General features: G+C 38.6%; 1 protein-coding gene across 1 annotated transcript in view; it reads left to right on the forward strand.

Moving 5' to 3' along the window:
- The first annotated feature begins 1,461 nt into the window (after positions 1–1,461).
- TFG (trafficking from ER to golgi regulator) overlaps positions 1,462–18,019 on the forward strand; it is a 32,313-nt gene continuing 15,755 nt past the window's right edge. Inside the window, 4 exon segments of the mRNA NM_001192976.2 lie at positions 1,462–1,732; positions 6,984–7,210; positions 10,969–11,052; positions 15,452–15,598. Of these exon segments, the coding sequence (NP_001179905.1) occupies positions 7,027–7,210; positions 10,969–11,052; positions 15,452–15,598 (415 nt within the window). The 5' untranslated portion in view covers positions 1,462–1,732; positions 6,984–7,026.

Here is an 18,019-nt window from a genome sequence, read left to right on the forward strand (position 1 = left end):
TATGAATTTGGCAATAAGGAGTTTTGCTGACTGTATAGAGCTTCTCCATCTTTGGCTGCAAAGAATATAATCAATCTGATTTTGGCGTTGACCCTTACTACAGTCTTCGGCCCCAGTGTAGTAGGGATCAATTTATTTCTTCTCAATGGCAAGCCCTTTGCCCAGGAGCCTAGAAAGAGGAAATGCTTTCCCCTCATGCCAGGCTAAGGTTCATCTCCTTATCCTCTGCCCCAAGCTCTGAGTTTTCTTTAGGGATATTGACAGTGGTGTTATTCACTGTTTGCCAGAATTTTATCTCTCTCTGTATTTGTGTGGTTTAATCCAATATCAAACCACCTCAAAGACATCAGAATACTATTACCAACAGAAGTTAGTTTCCCCAAATCTGCATCATTCAGTTCTAAATTACAAGCAATGAAGAACAAGTCTTTGGAGAAAATCTTGAACTTTTCTCATTCTTACTACAGTCTTTTGCTCCCCAAATGCTGCCAAGCAATTGCTCAAAGAATAATACATAGAATGTTGGAAATTACATTTCAGAGACAAAGAATTCTAAAATCAAATATTTCACTCTGAAACATAATTTTTCAGACTTAGAACTGCAAAAATGTCACTCTTTACTAAAGTGCATAACTTCTCACCTTAAATTCACTTTACTTATCTGGTGAACAACTGAGGAACAAGTGAGTTCAAATTGATTTTTGCTGAGTCTTCATCTTAGAAAGCAAAAGTTTCCAGCAACTTTTAAGATAGCACTCCCCTCCCCATGCCGATTCCATCACCTATTCCCCGCCTCCTCCCAAATTTCAGGCTTCAGTCTAAAGCCAGCATACTTCTTATATAAACACGCATATTCAAAACAAATGCTTTAGATAAATGAAAAGAGTATGTAATGCACGCCCAAGTATCTTATTTCCAAAATGGCTCTGGGATCCTTAATGACTTCTAATTTCCTAGCCTTCACCTTTTACACATCCATAAAATCTGCCCTGTCTCGTAAACGCTGTTGGGAACTCCTTGTTCAGAAACTGATTCATTCCCATTCCCCGCACAGTGCCTGACAAAGCGTAGGCGCCCAATAATGAATGAATGAGTTTGTAGAAGGAAGGCGGGGAAAAGGTTAGTTTTTTCTAGATAGGACTAGGAGAACTACAATGGCTACAAAACAACAAAAAAACACAAACTTGGACAAACGCCTACTCTTAGCTCTCAGAGTCCAGAAGACCAAATTACGTCCCGCCCACGGGCGAGAAACGGGAAATACTACTGCTTAGGAAAACCGGAAGTGCCTGGTCACGCCCCGCGCATGCGTCCATCCGTTCTGCGTGCACTTCCTACACTTATCCAGTCATCCAGTGAGAAAGCAGAGACTCAGACCCCTGCAGACCCCGGCGTCGTTAGTCCCCGCCCTATCGACGTCGCGCATGCGTCCTGGGTCGGTCCGATAGCTCTGAGGCGGAGCGAAAGGACAGATTTTCTTCTTATTCCCGCCCCTCTTCGTTCCCCACCTGCCACGTACTGGGCCCGAGCTCTCGCTAGGCTTGGTGGGTCAGTGCGATTGGTCGGGGCCCGCGCGAGTCTGCCAGCGAGGTGCGGCGGCCCCGGAGGGCAACCGAGTGGGCTGTGACCGCAGCCTTCCCCCAACGCCCCAAAGCCCGACGGTGGCGGCCTCGCACGGGGTCGGATCAGCGGAGACCCGCGGAGGGGCGGCAGTGGCGGCCTCGGGAAGACGGTATGGCCGCTGGAGACGGGGTCGCGGCAGATTTCTCCGGCCAGGCTGGCCGGGAGACGTGGAAACGCTGCGAGGGCCTCGTTCGAACCGGCGAGCGCGGGGCGGGTGGGGTCGGAGGGGTCGTGGGAAGGTTCTGGAGGCCGAGGACTGAGGCCGGGCCGGGCCTCGCCTCGAGGAGAGGCCACGGCGGGGGAGGGGCGGAGTGGGGGTGCCACTGGCCACCGTGGCAACGAAGCGGACCTATGGGGAGCTTTAGGAGATGTTTGTGCCAGCAAGAACATTTGTGTCGATCGCGCTTGGCTCCAAGGCGTCGGACAGCCGGAGGGAGCGGAGAGGGATTTTTGGAGATCTGGGGTGGTCCAGTGCCTAACCCTCAGAGGTGCTTGAAAGGGTGAGAAGTGGGGAGAATGGCGCCTATGGGAATTAGTTGATTGGGGGTCGCCTGGGGAAGCCTTGTTCCTTGACCATATTAGTGCTTCATCAAGCGCCGTCTGGAGGCCAAACCCAGTCTAGTAGTGGTGATGACAACTAACTTTTCAAGAGTTTACTTTGCTAGGCAATGTGCTAAGTAGTTTAAATTCACAGTCTCATTTAATCGTTACAAGGATTCTTCCAAATTTAGATATTCCCATTTTGCAGTTGACGAAGGTGAGACTTTAAGAAGTATTTCCTGAGGTCACGCAGCTAGTGGGAGAAATCTTTACCATCAACGCTGTCTCTGGGTCAGGCAGAATTTGAGGCCCTTTGCATTCTTTGGAGTACTCGAAGGTTGGTTTTGTTTAGGGTTTCTTAAAGGAAATTTCTACCCTCTGGAGTTGCCTAAGCAAATTCACTGAACAGGGCCCTCACCACAGGGCTGGTGGAGCTGGAGGTTTGGTCACTGAACCTGGATCCTGGTTCAAAGAGGCAGGCTTTTTACATGTTTCCTTGGGCATGTCACTTTACTGTCCAGTTCTGAGAACAGTGTTCCTGTTGGAAGATTTCATAAGTTAGTGGCCGAGTCATTTCTGGCCTTCAGAGGGAGTAGGGCAAAGACACGATGAAAGGAGAAATGGGGAGCTGAAAAAGCTGTGAGGATGTCACCAGCAGCCCTGGGAACTAGTAGTTCATAGCAGTCTCTACTTTGTGATTGAGGCTAGAGAAAAAGAGGACCTGGATTCTACAGTTACATAAAAAATAGGGTGATAGGATTTTCTCTGGAAGAGAGAATTTCGAGGTGCTTTTGTTTTTGTGATAACCTGTTTTATACCATAACTTATGGCGATGACTGCACAAAATGGAGACAGCCTTAGGAAAGAAGACCTGGTTCCTGGCCACAGGTAGTTTACAGTCCAAGAGAAGCACTAGCCAGTAAGTGAATTCGCAGGCAAACATGGCAGGTGTCAAGTATTTAAAAAGGGGCTCATATTTTCAGAGTCATTGGAACTGGGCAACAATTCCTTTATGATCAAAAGGATTATATCAATTATATTCATTGTTGGAAATGTCTCTATTTAGGGTTATGTCAGTTGTAGGGAGTCATCTCTAGCTAGTGTGAAGGCTTGACTTAGGAACTGACCTGATAGTACTGCCTTTTTTTAATCTATCAGAACTTTATCACTTGTCATTCATGTTTTGTTTAGGGAACAAAAAGTATTAAAAATCTTTACTTACTGTATGTCAGGCACTATTCTAGAAGCTACTGAGAATAGGTAGTACTATCCTGCTGGAGCTAAGCCCTGGTCCTTCAACTGCATTATTGACGGTTTACACATCCTGTAGGGAAGAGAAGATTACATAGATTGATTTGAAGTTCTTTATTACTCTCAGGCTGCAAGACAAACAAAGAGAAATCTTAACCATCTTACTGAAGTAATTATATTTCAGAACTTGGCACGCAGTAGGTATTTAAGTGTTTGCCAAATGAAGAGGGCTGGTTTGGCTCACAGGTGAAGGGGGGTTGTATGGAGGTTTCAGTTAATCCAAGTCTTTAGGAAATGTCCATCCTCAGAATTGGCAGATAAAACACTGACTGTATTCTCTTTCTATGTTAAGACATGCGTAGCATCTGGGTGGTAGAACATAGTACACTCTGTTCTTAACTGACCTTAGAGTGTTAGATTCTGTATTTAATGCACCATTTTAAGATGGGCATTAAAGATTCATTCATAGAATTAATTTGTTCAGAGGATGTCAAGGGAGTCTAGAGACAATAATAAGTACTTAATTGGAAGGACATGTGGCATTTGTATGAGGATACTAGGGCATTTATGTATACTACTGATTAAATGAATTAGGATTCATGAAAACTTCCTTCAAATATTTGAAGTGTTGGTGTGTTGGGGGCCAGGTAGAGTGTTTTCACACACACACAAAGGAGCAGATGTAGAGAACTAGGAAAACTAAATATGTTAATAAAATAACACATTTAAGAGAAGAAAGTAGAATGCTCCTAGTAGAAAAGCATAGTTTTGAAACCAGAATGTGACCAGTAGGAAATGCTCTGTGGTTACAAATAATGTGTTCATGAACATCTTGGTCTCGGAAAGAAGAGATAGGCCTTGAGACGAAGAGATATTAACATATTAATTAAGCGAAAGTGTATTTTCTGTTGTTATATGATAATGGTATAAATTACTAGAGACTGCAGACATTATTTTGAATTTAGGATTGCAAAGTCATTATAGGAGAAGCACGCTGAATACCTAAGATTAAGATAAAACCCAAGAAGGCAGAATTCAATAGCAAGTTAGTATTTAGTTCTCTGACACTGTCTTATTTTTAAGGGTGCTGTCTAATCACACATACTCAGGATTGGGGATGGGAGCGTTACGGAGGATGGAGAAACAATAGTGGACAGTCTTTTAGAAAGCTCAGGAGGATGTCACTGATTTGTTCTTTATCCTCAAGTTCTGAAAATAAGAAAATTGGAGAAAATGCTCATGTAGTCTGTCTTATTTTAGCGAGAAAATTTTGAAACTATTTTAGTGTTCTCACATACTTTGCTCTTCAGGGTTAGCATTTAATATACACATGCTAGTAGGGTTTGGAAGCTAGTATTTAATGATTGTCCTTCTTTTAATGACTGTAGAATAATTAACTGTGCTAGGCACTGTTCTAGGCTCCAGAAATAACAGTGAACAAAACCATTTATTTCCCTATCTTCTAGTGGAAAAGAATAAAAATTAATACTTTTTAAATGTTTGGTAGTGATTAGTGCTTTGCAGAAAATGAAGCTGAATAAGAAAGTGACAGTAAAGCCATTTTAAATTAGATAGCCAGGAAGAACCTCTGAGAAGTTAGCATTTGATCAGAGATCTGAATCATGTGAGGGGTGGAAAAGGGGTCAAGGTTAAGGAAGCAGTAAGTGCCAAGTCTTGAGAAGGAGATGGTAAAATCTGAGTGTAGCAGAGTGGCCAGGGAGAGAGGTGGGAAATGAAGTTAAATCAGACCTTGACCTTGTAGTTCTGGCTTTTATCAAGAGTGAGAAGAGACTCTATTGGAAGATTTTAAAGTAGTTATACTCAGTTCAGTTCAGTCACTCAGTCATGTCTGACTCTTTGCGACCCCATGAATCGCAGCACGCCAGGCCTCCCTGTCCATTACCATTTCCTGGAGTTCACTCAAACTCACATCCATCGAATCGGTGATGCCATCCAGCCATCTCATCCTCTGTCGTCCCCTTTTCCTCCTGCCCCCAATACCTCCCAGATTTTATTTAACAGGATAACTCTGATGTGTTGAGGGTACTTTTGTTAAGCATTTTACATAGAAATGTATCTCAAATAGTTCCCATTTGTGTTCTCTTCCATTAGAGGTCATTTCTATGTAAAACCATCAAAATTGCCTTTATAGGTCGTGTCCATTTGACGGCCTCTAAACCCTTCAGTTCAGACAGTAAAGCATCTACCTGTAATGCGGGAGACCTGGGTTCGATCCCTGGGTCGGGAAGATCCCCTGGAGAGGGAGATGGCAACCCACTCCAGTATTCTTGCCTGGAGAATCCCATGGACGGAGGAGTCCACGGGGTCGCAAAGAGTTGGACACGACTGAGCAACTTCACTCACTCACTCACTCACTCACTCACTTGTTAAGCAAACAAAGGTAAAAGGCAGGCAGACCAGTTAGGAGTCTTTTGCAGTAATCCAGGCAAGAGATGATGGTGGCTTGGATTAAGTTGATAGAGGTGAAGAGTAGACCTCTAGAGATATTCTGAAAGTTGTGGCAGCTATATTCATTGGCAATTTGGTATATGTAAAGTGTGCGGGAAAGAGAGGAACTAAGTTTTTTTTGTTGTTTATTTTGAATATCTTAGGAGAATTGTCATTAATAGAGATGGAGAAAACTACAAGAGAAGCACACTTTGAGGGGAAGATCAGGATTTTGTTCTAGACATGTTAAGTAAGAAATCTAAATCAGATGAGCAGTTAAATATATGGGTAAAATAATAACAGACATAAAATAATAAAAGTTATTTTTTTATGCACATAATAAAACCAGTTCCAGACTATTTTACCATAAATATGGTAACATTGGAACAGTGAATTTCCTTTGAAACTGAGAATTTCTTAGATTCTAATAGATGGGGAAACAGTGGAAACAATGTCAGACTTTATTTTGGGGGGCTTCAAAATCACTGCAGATAGTGACTGCAGCCATGAAATTAAAAGATGCTTACTCCTTGGAAGGAAGGTTATGACCAACCTAGATAGCATATTGAAAAGCAGAGACATTACTTTGCCAACAAAGGTCCGTCTAGTCAAGGCTATGGTTTTTCCTGTGGTCATGTAAGGATGTGAGAGTTGGACTGTGAAGAAAGCTGAGCGCCAAAGAATTGATGCTTTTGAACTGTGGTGTTGGAGAAGACTCTTGAGAGTCCCTTGGACTGCAAGGAGATCCAACCAGTCCATTCTGAAGGAGATCAGCCCTTTGGAAGGAATGATGCTAAAGCTGAAACTCCAATACTTTGGCCACCTCATGCGAAGTGTTGACTCATTGGAAAAGACTCTGATGCTGGGAGGGATTGGGGGCAGGAGGAGAAGGGAACGGCAGAAGATGAGATGGCTGGATGGATGGCATCATTGACTTGATGGACGTGGGTCTGAGTGAACTCTGGGAGATGGTGATGGACAGGGAGGCCTGGCGTGCTGTGATTCATGGGGTCGTAGAGTTGGATACGACTGAGCGACTGAACTGAACTGAATAGTAGCTTTGCTTTTTAGCTTTTTAAGTATGTTTTATAGCTATTTAATCATCAAGATCATTTTGTCAGTCTTTCTCTAGAGTTATATATATACAACATCCTGGAGTCCACCATGAATGGGCAGTTGGATCTGAGTGGGAAACTAATCATAAAAGCTCAACTTGGGGAGGATATTCGACGAATTCCCATTCATAATGAAGATATTACTTATGATGAGTTAGTGTTAATGATGCAGCGAGTCTTCAGAGGAAAACTTCTGAGTAATGATGAAGTTACAATAAAATATAAAGATGAAGGTAAGAGTATTTCTCAAGTTTTTAGAAGTTTAAATATTATATGTGTTCTTTTGCCCATTTTTCATTGAACTCCAAATAAAAATTCTGTTTCCTCCTATGGTAATTGAGTACCACTTTCCTTTACTTAAGGGAATGCTCATGTAGTTAGTTATAAGTTAAAAATTTGCCAAGTGATTTATTATTAGAAAGGGGTTTTAAGTGATAGGATACTGTCACACATTTTTACAAGCCATTTGTTTTTCTTTTATGCCTGTACAATTCTGGCTTCCTTTTTGCTTTAAAACCAAACTTACACTTATATTTCCTAAAGTGAAAGGGATGGTAGTACATTTTGAATGAGAAAGTATTCGTGAAAGTATGGAAAAGCTGATTTTTTGCAGGAATTTTCAGAGCACGTAATATGCTGAAGTACTTTCTCAGTTTATGCAGTGTTCCCAGGCTAATTTGACTACAAAACTTTTTATGGAGATGGGTTTTACCTGACAAATATATCATCAACGACATAGTGGAATTATATTAGTAGACTGTCGTTTCTCTTTTTTGAAACATAAAGCATTTGTTTATTATTGGTATAATCAAGGCAAAATCTCTTTAAAAAATTGGCCTTGATAATGAAAATATAATCAGAATCATTATTCCTGCATTTACAGTTTGTTCTGCTGTTCCGACTGCAGGGTTTCACACCTGCCTCAGTAGACTCTATTTCTTTTTCTTTTGATCTGTTGTCTTTGTTAACATCTCTAATGAAATTGGGCTTTAGGTGGTTACGAGTATCTTTACTACTGCTGAATTTATTTCCAGTCTGTTTCATCTTGATCTCAACACTTGGCACTGCTATCCTCAGCATCGTTTTATAAATACTCTTACTTCTCTGACACTGTGCTATCTCAGTTTTCTTATTCCTAATAGCTTCTGTGTTTCTCTCTGCGTGTTGGTTTAAAGTAATGTCAGCTGTTAGTATAAAAATCTTAAAATCTCAGTGGTTTAACGTTCAAGAAATTATTCAGGGGCCCAGGTTGACATAAGCTCTGATGTCTTCAGTACATGGCTTACAAGCTCACATGCATTCAGCAAGCAGATGCATGAAGATGGAGTATAGAGGATCACATGGGAGATTGTATTCTCTAGGCCTTGAGGTGGTTTATATTTCAGCTCACATCACATTAACCAGACCCCAGTCACATGACTGTGCTGAGATGTTAGTGGGTTGGGAACTTGTCCCTGCTTGGTTAGCCACTTTACAACAACTTAGCCTGTGGAAGGAGAGTATAAATCACTGATGGTCAACTAAGCCAATTATTTCACTAGAGGTATAATATGCTTTTCATTTTTTCAATATTTCATATAATACTGAAAAGTGGAAGTGTTAGGCGCTCAGTTGTGTCCGACTCTTTGCAACCCCATGGACTGTAGCCTGCCAGGCTCCTCTGTTTATGGAATTCTCTAGGTAAGAATACTGGAGTGGATAGTTATGCTCTCCTCCAGGGGATCTTCCTGACCCAGGGATTGAACTCACATCTCTTGTGTCTCCTGCGTTGGCTGCTGCTGCTACTGCTGTTAAGTCGCTTCAGTTGTGTCTGACTCTGTGCGACCCCATAGACAGCAGCCCACCAGGCTCCTCTGTCCCTGGGATTCTCCAGGCAAGAACACTGGAGTGGGTGCCATTTCCTTCTCCAATGCATGAAAGTGAAAAGTGAAAGTGAAGTCGCTCAGTCGTGCCCGACTCTTAGCGACCCTGTGGACTGTAGCCTACCAGGCTCCTCCATCCATGGGATTTTCCAGGCAAGAGTACTGGAGTGGGGTGCCATTGCCTTCTCCGTCTTGCATTGGCAGGCATATTCTTTACCAGCTGAGTCACAGGGGAAACCCCTTCATCTAATGTTACCCAAAACAAATTTTTGAGGGTCATCCTTGTTAAGAAACAAAAAAGGAGAGCGTTTTCTTATTCTCTTCCCTAGTAACGGACTCTGGGAGTTGGTGATGGACAGGGAGGCCTGGCGTGCTGCCTTTCTAGGGTCGCAAAGAGTCGGACACGACTGAGCAACTGAACTGATCTAGTAACGTCATCTATTTACAATATATTGATTATCCCGTTTGACTTCCAAATGTGTGTGTAAATGTGATGAGTTTGTTCTTTTTCTTGTTTGACTTTACAACTCAAGTTTTTAATGGTTTTACCTGAGATGGTTTGCTTTTACCTCAGAGCTGGCAGTGGACTTGGGCAAACTCCGGGAGATAGTGGGGGACCAGGAGGCCGGGTGTGCTGCAGTCCATGGAGTTACAAAGAGTTGGACACGACTTAGTGACTGTACAACAAAACCTGAGATGATTTGCTCTTACCTCAGAGTTGGCATATCTTAAATGAACTTTACTATTTTACTGCCTTTCTTTTAACTCATTTTTGTTTATGGAAGGGTCAGCCAACTCCTTCTTTAAAGGACAACATAATATTTTAGAATTGTGGGTCCTATAAGGCCTTGCTAATCTTTTTTGTAGACCTTTTAAAAATATAAAAAACTATCCTTAGTTTGAATTCTTTAAGCCAGAATTTATCCATTGATTGCAGTTTGTAACTCCCTAGCTTAGGGTATCGTCGTTGTTGAAACTGTCTTCTACATCTGGTTATCACATTGAATTTGTTTTTCATTGTGTTTTTGAGTGCTTTTTTAAATTATACAGATTTGTGTTCCATAGACTGTATTGGGTACTAGTTTAGAGAGCTGACTTAGGTAAAGAATTCCTGATGTCATAGATACTCTTTATTTCTGTTGGGGAAATCAGAAAAGAAAAAATCAGTTATAGAAAATTTCCTTCTTTTACATATGTACTTAAAAATATGTTTATGAGTAGAATCCCTAAAGTTGAGCATTAGATGTGTGTGTTGTGAAAAAAAAAAACCCAAAACATTGGTCTGCTGTAAAGAGAAGATAAAACTCTCAGTTATGGCTTTTATTGCCATCTTTATCCAAAATAACCGGCCTAATCAGTGTTAAAATTGGTGTACAGAGCATGGCTGGAGCAGCCTCTCAGCCTCCCCGTGACAGCCCTGCTCCCCCAGCTGTGTCTGTGAGGATACCTTGGAATGGCTTCTCTTCTGTTTTTTCTCTAGCCATTTTTTCCCTAGCCCTTTGAAAGCTTTTGAACAGGCAATTGATATGCTGATTATAGTATTCTTTATCCTTGGGATCTAGGGGATTTCAGAATCTTGTGTACAGGAATATTTTTCCTGAGGAGAATTGATGGTTTTCATGTTAGTGTTGAGATGATTGGAGACCTGAAAGACTCAACTGTCTACCCATTTATTAGAACAATTTTGCAGAAAAAAAATTTTTGCAACCTTTTTAGTTACTGTTATATATGGCTTCCCCTCCGTTTGTGTCAGTGGTGTTTTACTGTGCTTAGAATTAAAATTTGAATCTTGACAATAATTATTACCTTGATTTCTGGTAAATATATTTAAATATTTTAGAATAGAAAAGATTTCAATCTAAACTGTAATTTCCTCCAGGTGATTAGTAAAAGATTACATTAATCTTAGATATGTGTTGGCTCGTCTTATGAGAATAAGAGAAATATCTTGCCATGAAAGAAATAAAATTAATTTAGTATTCTTTTGGATAAATACGTCTTCCCTAGATCCTTTATGCTTAAAGGTTTTATGGAAGATTCTCTATGCTCTGTGATCCACATTTTGCATTTTAATTGATATATATCCTAGCTTACTACTGATGCAAATCTGAAATTTTTATTTGTTTCAGATGGAGATCTTATAACAATTTTTGATAGTTCTGACCTTTCCTTTGCAATTCAGTGTAGTAGGATACTGAAACTGACATTATTTGGTAAGTGCTAAACTTTCTAATATATTTACTCTTCTTTGTATTTTTATGAAATACTTTTTCTGCTGCGTCACTTCAGTCGTGTCCGACTCTGTGCAGCCCCATAGACGGCAGCCCACCAGGCTCCCCTGTCCCTGGGATTCTCCAGGCAAGAACACTGGAGTGGGTTGCCATTTCCTTCTCCAGTGCATGAAAGTGAAAAGTGAAAGTGAAGTCGCTCAGTCATGTCTGACTCTTAGCGACCCCACGGACTGCAGCCTACCAGGCTCCTCCATCCATGGGATTTTCCAGGCAAGAGTACTGGAGTGGGGTGCCACTGCCTTCTCCAGAAATACTTTTTAGTTTATTCCTTTTAAAGATTCAAAATTAAGTGATAATTTTTTCTTCTATATCATAATTTTTAAATTTTAAGGCTTAACTATATCCTTTGAAGATAAATAGAAAGTAGACATATTTTAAATAACTCATCTGCTGTTACCTTAAATAATAATGTATGCCACTTGTATAAGTGTTTCCAGGATTGAAAATAATTTCAGGGTTAAAACTGCAATTTAGTTTAGTTCTTTAAGAATATATAATTGTTTTCCAATGTAGTATGTTTTTACTTATTCTCAGGGTTTAATGTATAGGACTGATACATGAGTTTGAGCAAGCTCCAGGAGTTGGTGATGGACAGGGAAACTTGGTGTGGTGCAGTCCATAGGGTCGCAAAGAGTCGGACACAACTAAGTGACTGAACTGATACTTTTTTTAGACATTGTTTTTTTAAGTAGTATTTCAAGATCTGAGATATTTCTGATTAAAAAACAAATATAAGACTAAATTTAATCTTATAGATTTTATTTTCTTACAGATCATGACAGATGTGCAAGGCAGAACACTAAAGGGAAAAGATAGGAATGATTGCAAAGTTAAATTAGTAGCATGATTATATGAAAAAAAATGTGGACTTTTTTCCTGGATGTTTTGGTTAGCATTTTTAAAAATTATGTAGCACTGACTCACCCATTTCCATGAAATAGGATCAATGGCCAGTTGATTTAATTTGTATTTATTTCATCTCCATCTAAGAAGGGTGAATATGAATCACTTTAAAATGCTAATAACAAAAACTACTAAATTAAAAAAAAATAAAACATATCCCTTTACAATATTGAGTCTAAAAACCTAACCACTATTGGCCAGTTATCAGGCATTAGGTAAACCGAAAATCTTCATCTCAAACACTGAGAATGTACTGGATAAACAATACTGCATATATTTTTTGAATTACACACCTGAGCTTGCTCAGGAACGTGAGGAAGATGTCAGGGACCAAAATATAATTGAAATTAAAAACCAGGGCCTTAAGTACCAAAAGCTGAGGCTTGGGATGCTTTTGGTGGTAATGCTGAAGGTTTTAGTCTGCATAATCTAAGGACTTGTCACTTGGTGTCTTCATGGTCTTGTGTCCTAGACCCTCAATGACTATACTCTCAAAAAGCAGATTGTAGAAGAAAAATATCTCTTCATTGGTAGAGGAAAAGTCAAGAAACTGATAAAGAAACTCTGATATATCCTGAGCTATTAGGGATTAGCTATTAAGGATTTATAACCATGGTCCTTTGGGAACTCCCAAAACCGGATACCACCATGAAAAGTGCAAGAAACAAAGGCAGAAATCTTATCTGGAGGGTATATGTTCTCAATCCAAACAACATAGGCTTCTCAAAGATAAAATCCTATTGATGAATTTAGAGTTTAAAACTGTAGGACACATAAAACATCCATGTAAACAAGAAACAATGGGTACAACTAATAGTGGGATTAGATTTCTAAGAACTTAGTAGAAGTGTTAATAAATTATGTATTGTTATTAGACATAAAAGAAGAAGAACTAGGCATTATGGAAAAAACATTAAAAAAAACTTAAGGTAAATAAATAGCAAGAATCTATTGTATAGGGAATTATATTCAATATCTTGTAATAACCTATAATGGAAAAGAATCTAAAAAAAGAATATAAACACACACATATATATACACATATATGTGTATAACTGAATCATTTTGCTGCACACCTGAAAAAGGAAAAATTTGTAATCATAAGAGAACTGTTAATACTCTTCTTTCCAAAACTGATAGATCAAGCAGCCTCAAAATTTAAGCAAAATAGATACAGGCTTGATCGTGTGCATTTAGCAATCAGGACAGGATTCAGTTTTGTTTTAGTGCATTTGGACATTTATAAAAGTTGACCATCTGCTAGGTTTTCCAGTGAGTCTCAGTATCAGAGAAGGAATATGTTAGAGATCATTTCTTCTGGTTTTATTAGAAACTATTGGGCAAAAAAGATAACCCAAACTCCCATATTTTTGAAGATAAAAATACGCTTTTAAGTAACATACCATAGAAGAAATCAAATTAGGAGTTAAATTTCAAATTAGTGAAGAGTTTTACATGACAAAGTTTTTAGAGTGTGCTAAAGCTAAATACAAAAAGGATAGTGTAAGTCCAGATAACTTAGAAAAAAGAAAATAATAAAAAGCAGAAATGAACTAGAAGTTGGGGGAATTGAAGGGATCAGCAATTTTGAAGATATACAACTAGCAAACCTCTATCTATTAAGTTTAAAAGGCAGAAGTAAGCAATATTAGGAGTGAAAGGGAGTTTAACCTCAAATACTAATACATTGCTGTGAAGGAGAATGAGCACCTTGGAGAACAATAGCATGTCAGTAAAAATGTGTTAGAAAGAATTTTTTGTAGGGCTTGAGTTTGTGTTAGATGGTTTTGCATAAGGTTGAAGTAATGGGGCTTTGCTCTAGATTGGCTGTTGTCAGGAAGTACGGGTTGTCCTATGATTAGGTAGTAATCCCATGATTTATGATTTACCTATTAGGTAGTAGTCCTATGATTTATCTTACTAAATCTTATCCAGAAAATATGGGGAGTAAATGGAGGCTAAAGCTTGCAATTGGTAAAATAGTGTCACTCATAATTAGCCAGGGATGTTTGGTCATTTTTGTGACATTCTGGTCAATGTTCTTGTGTCTAAGTTCTCACATGATTATGGATTGGCTTTCTTTTTTGTCTTGAGCTATATCAGTCCCAGAGTGATCTTTAATAATAGTTGGTGGTGTTCTTTATTTGCTTTAAAAAAAAAGATTTATTGAGATGCAGTTGATGTACTATTGGTATGTTCTGAAATTGTTTATGTTCAACAACCTACATGGGAATACCATGCCAGCTTTTAGAGCAACCCAAAAGCCTGTCTTACAGTACAGGGCCAGTTCTTAGCTTTCAGGAGCTGCTTTCCTTCTTTTCAGCTATTAAAGGAAAAACAGTAATACCCAGTAAAAGCCAATAATTGATACAGGTAGGAAATTATATTGAACTTTCTCATAAATATATAGGTAGTATGTAAAATACTGATGGATTAGCTTTTAAAGCTTATATTGATGTTTGAAACATATTCTACAAAAAATCTCCTTGAACCTTTATTTTGAAGTAGATGTCCTTTTCTAGTTTGATGCTTTAGGAGTTTGTAAATATGTAAGATACACACACACACAAATTGTAAGTATATAAAATGCATAAAAAGTTTAATTTTTGAACTCTTACTTTGAGGTTTGCAGTCAGACCCTTATGTCACTTTTTTTTTAAATTAATAATCTCAGTGATGACAGTCTTTCTTGCTGGAAGAAGGATCCTTTTTTTTTTTTTTTTTAGTTAGCTGAAAGTCATTTGGATAAAGTAGGTAAATGAGGTTAACATTACCCTTTAAAAAAAAGGCCCAATGATTATTGAATAATCTGACTTTTTCTGGCTTGTGTGCTTCTTTTAAAGTAACTATTTTGAAGGACAGTGGTGATGTGAATTTGTAAATTCTGCATATTTTTAAAAGAGGTTACTTTTTATTTAGGGCATTTATTTTAGGTAGCTAATTTTTGGGGGCGCGGGTCAGAAGTAGGCAAGAAGGATAACAGACCTACAGTCATGTTATATTTTTAATAAGGTGTTTATTGTATTATTTCAAGGCTATAAAAGAATTGGGTGAAGTAAAAGCTTTTGAAGGTACATAATTTCTATTAAAATACATTAAAGCTTTCTGTAATTTTACTTTATTTCACTGTAGTTGAATTCTTTTAATGAGTATTTTTTTGGGGGAACTTACAGGTCATAAGCCGTAGTTCATCAGCAAAGACTGATGAATATTTACTTCTTCCAAAAATAAATTAGCAATGAAAATCCTTTCCTGAAAAAGTTATTTGAATGATATCAATAGGTATCTTGTTTGAGTTCAAACAAAATTAACTTTTTAAAGAAGTTAATTTTGATTTTTCCTTGTTACATATAATTCTACTGATATATTTATTCAGGAATATTTCCTAAGTTTAAGAAAATGAATGTTTTTATTCCAGTTAATGGCCAACCAAGACCCCTTGAATCAAGTCAGGTGAAATACCTTCGTCGAGAACTGATAGAACTTCGAAATAAAGTGAATCGCTTACTGGATAGTTTGGAACCACCTGGAGAACCAGGCCCGTCCTCCAGCATTCCTGAAAACGGTAGACCATGAAGTCATTTTATTCTCATTTATCCTACTTATGACTTTTTGCAGATTAAAAAAAAAATTCTTCAGCAGGAGTAAAATGGTACCTCCATTGTCACCCTTTCTTACTTCTATATCTGTGCTAATATTCAATATCTGTTTTCCCAAACCTGGCTGTTCATCAAGATTGTTGTTGTGGTAGTCACTCAGTTGTGTCTCACTCTTTGCGACCCCATGCACTGGAGCCCACCAGTCTCCTATGTCCATGGAGTTCTCCAGGCAAGAATACTGGAGTGGGTTGCCACACTCTTCTCCAGGGGATCTTCCTGACCCAGGGATCGAACCCAGGTCACCCACGTTACAAGCAGATTCTTTACTGTTTGAGCTACCCGGGGAACCTTGATTATAGGGAGATTTTATTATACCAGTTCCTGGATCTCATCACAGACTTCCTGGGGAGCAGGGCCAGGAATCCCATTGTTAAAGTGCTGTCTGCGTGATTGTTTTACAGGTAGTCTTAGACTCCTGGGTTATGACATAGGTCAGTTTTCAAATCCCTTTGACTCTTGAACCCTTTTTAATGTTAAAGTTAATGAACCTCAGAAATGGAAATCATTTCTTGAGTTTTATGTGATATATGAAGTAGTTTCAAGTAAAGGTAATTGTAGATTAGTACATTCAAATGTTGTAATGTTTATCTTAAGCACAGTGTTCATAATATGCAAAAAAATATTTTTTTCCCATTTTACAGACATACTATTTATGTTATGATAAATATGGCATACTATTTATGTTCTGTTATGACAGATTTGGAACTGAAAGTAGTTTGGGGACCAAATATTAAATGTAGACTGAAATTTAAATATGGCTTGAAAGTAGATTTTTAAAACTTGCCTTCTCAACTTTTAATATTCTTAGATGTTACACTTTAAAAATATACACTTTTAAAAAACCACTTTTGTGTTTGCATGTAAGTTTCATAGGTTTTATAGATTCTGGATTACTGGCTATAAAGGGCTTAATAGAAGATGATTTTGTGGAAAAGTAGCATTATACAATCTCTTGCAACCTTTAGATTCTGAAATACTCTAAATTTTGGAGTTTAATTTATAGTTATAGTTTAAATAAAGATGCCTTTCCCAATCATTTCCTGCTTTCTCCAGCCATATGAAATTGTGTTAATGGTAGATGACCTGATAAATATTTGGTGATTAATTAGTAATTTCTAGTTCTACCTCTAGATTTTAGAACATATTAAAAAGATTTGCTGAGATACAATGAGATCTTTACAGCCTCTTTATGATAAAGCCTTTGTATTCAGGTTAAAGCATATTGCCTTTTCCTGACCTGTCTCTCCACATAAAAATGAAAACTTTGACCGTTTTCCTAGAAGAAATCATAGATGTCGATATAACAACACTTGCATATAATTTTAGGGGCTTGAAGCATCTATAGAGTATTATGAAAGAAAGAAAGAAAGTCAAGTCACTTAGTCGTGTCCCACTCAGTCGTGTCCCACTCTTTGTGACCCCGTGGTAGCCTACCAGGCTCCTCCGTTCATGGGATTCTCCAGGCAAGAGTACTGGAGTGGGTTGCCATTTCCTTCTCCAGGGGATCTTCCCGACCTGAGGATTGAACCCGGGTCTCCGGCAATGCAGGCACATGCTCTACCATCTGAGCCACCAGAGAAGTCTTAGATCAAAATTCAATAAGTAGAGCCAGTACTGTGTAGAAATTACCTATAGATTTATAAGCTTTTTGTTTTTGGTGGAACAGCCTTTCTGTTCATTACTTCTTGCCACATACTGCTTTTCTTTATGAGTTTAATTCCATGTGTTCATATGTTTTATTGTTCACCTCTCACCTGTGTTAATGGAAAGAGATGTTAAAAATTGGTTTCTCCTCTGCATGTTGGAAATTATTTCATATATTGTTTCTTTATGTGGCCATCCTTCTAGTTATTGTGTCTTGAGTTGCCTAATGAACTGAATATGACATTCTGTGTTTTATTTTTATAGACAGTTATAGTTTATTTTTTGTTTCCTCTCCTATACTTAGATTGCTTAACTCTTGATCCCGCTTCATTTTATGAAGTTTCCTAAGCTTTTAAGCTGTTAGAACATATTCTGATTTAGTAATCTTCTCAAGGGGGTCGGGGGGAACCAAAAACATAAAATAAGCTGCATCAGAAACTTTCAGAAACATCAGAAAAGTCTAGTTTACCAGAAAAAAGTACCGGTCAGCTGTCAGAGCTCTTTAGAATCCTGTGGCTTGCCCTCGCCCAAAACATGCAGCTACCTATGTCCTTCAGCACTCTGCCTCTGTAGTGGACTTGTTGGACAGTTGCTTTCCTCTGTGAGACAGATGATGTGTAGGTCACCTTCAGTACTGGATTGACCTGTTGCAGTATCTGTGCAGTAGCTACTGGAGCAGGTAG

The sequence above is a fragment of the Bos taurus genome, chromosome 1 (genome assembly GCF_002263795.3).
Source record: "Bos taurus isolate L1 Dominette 01449 registration number 42190680 breed Hereford chromosome 1, ARS-UCD2.0, whole genome shotgun sequence".
Classification (NCBI taxonomy): domain Eukaryota; kingdom Metazoa; phylum Chordata; class Mammalia; order Artiodactyla; family Bovidae; genus Bos; species Bos taurus.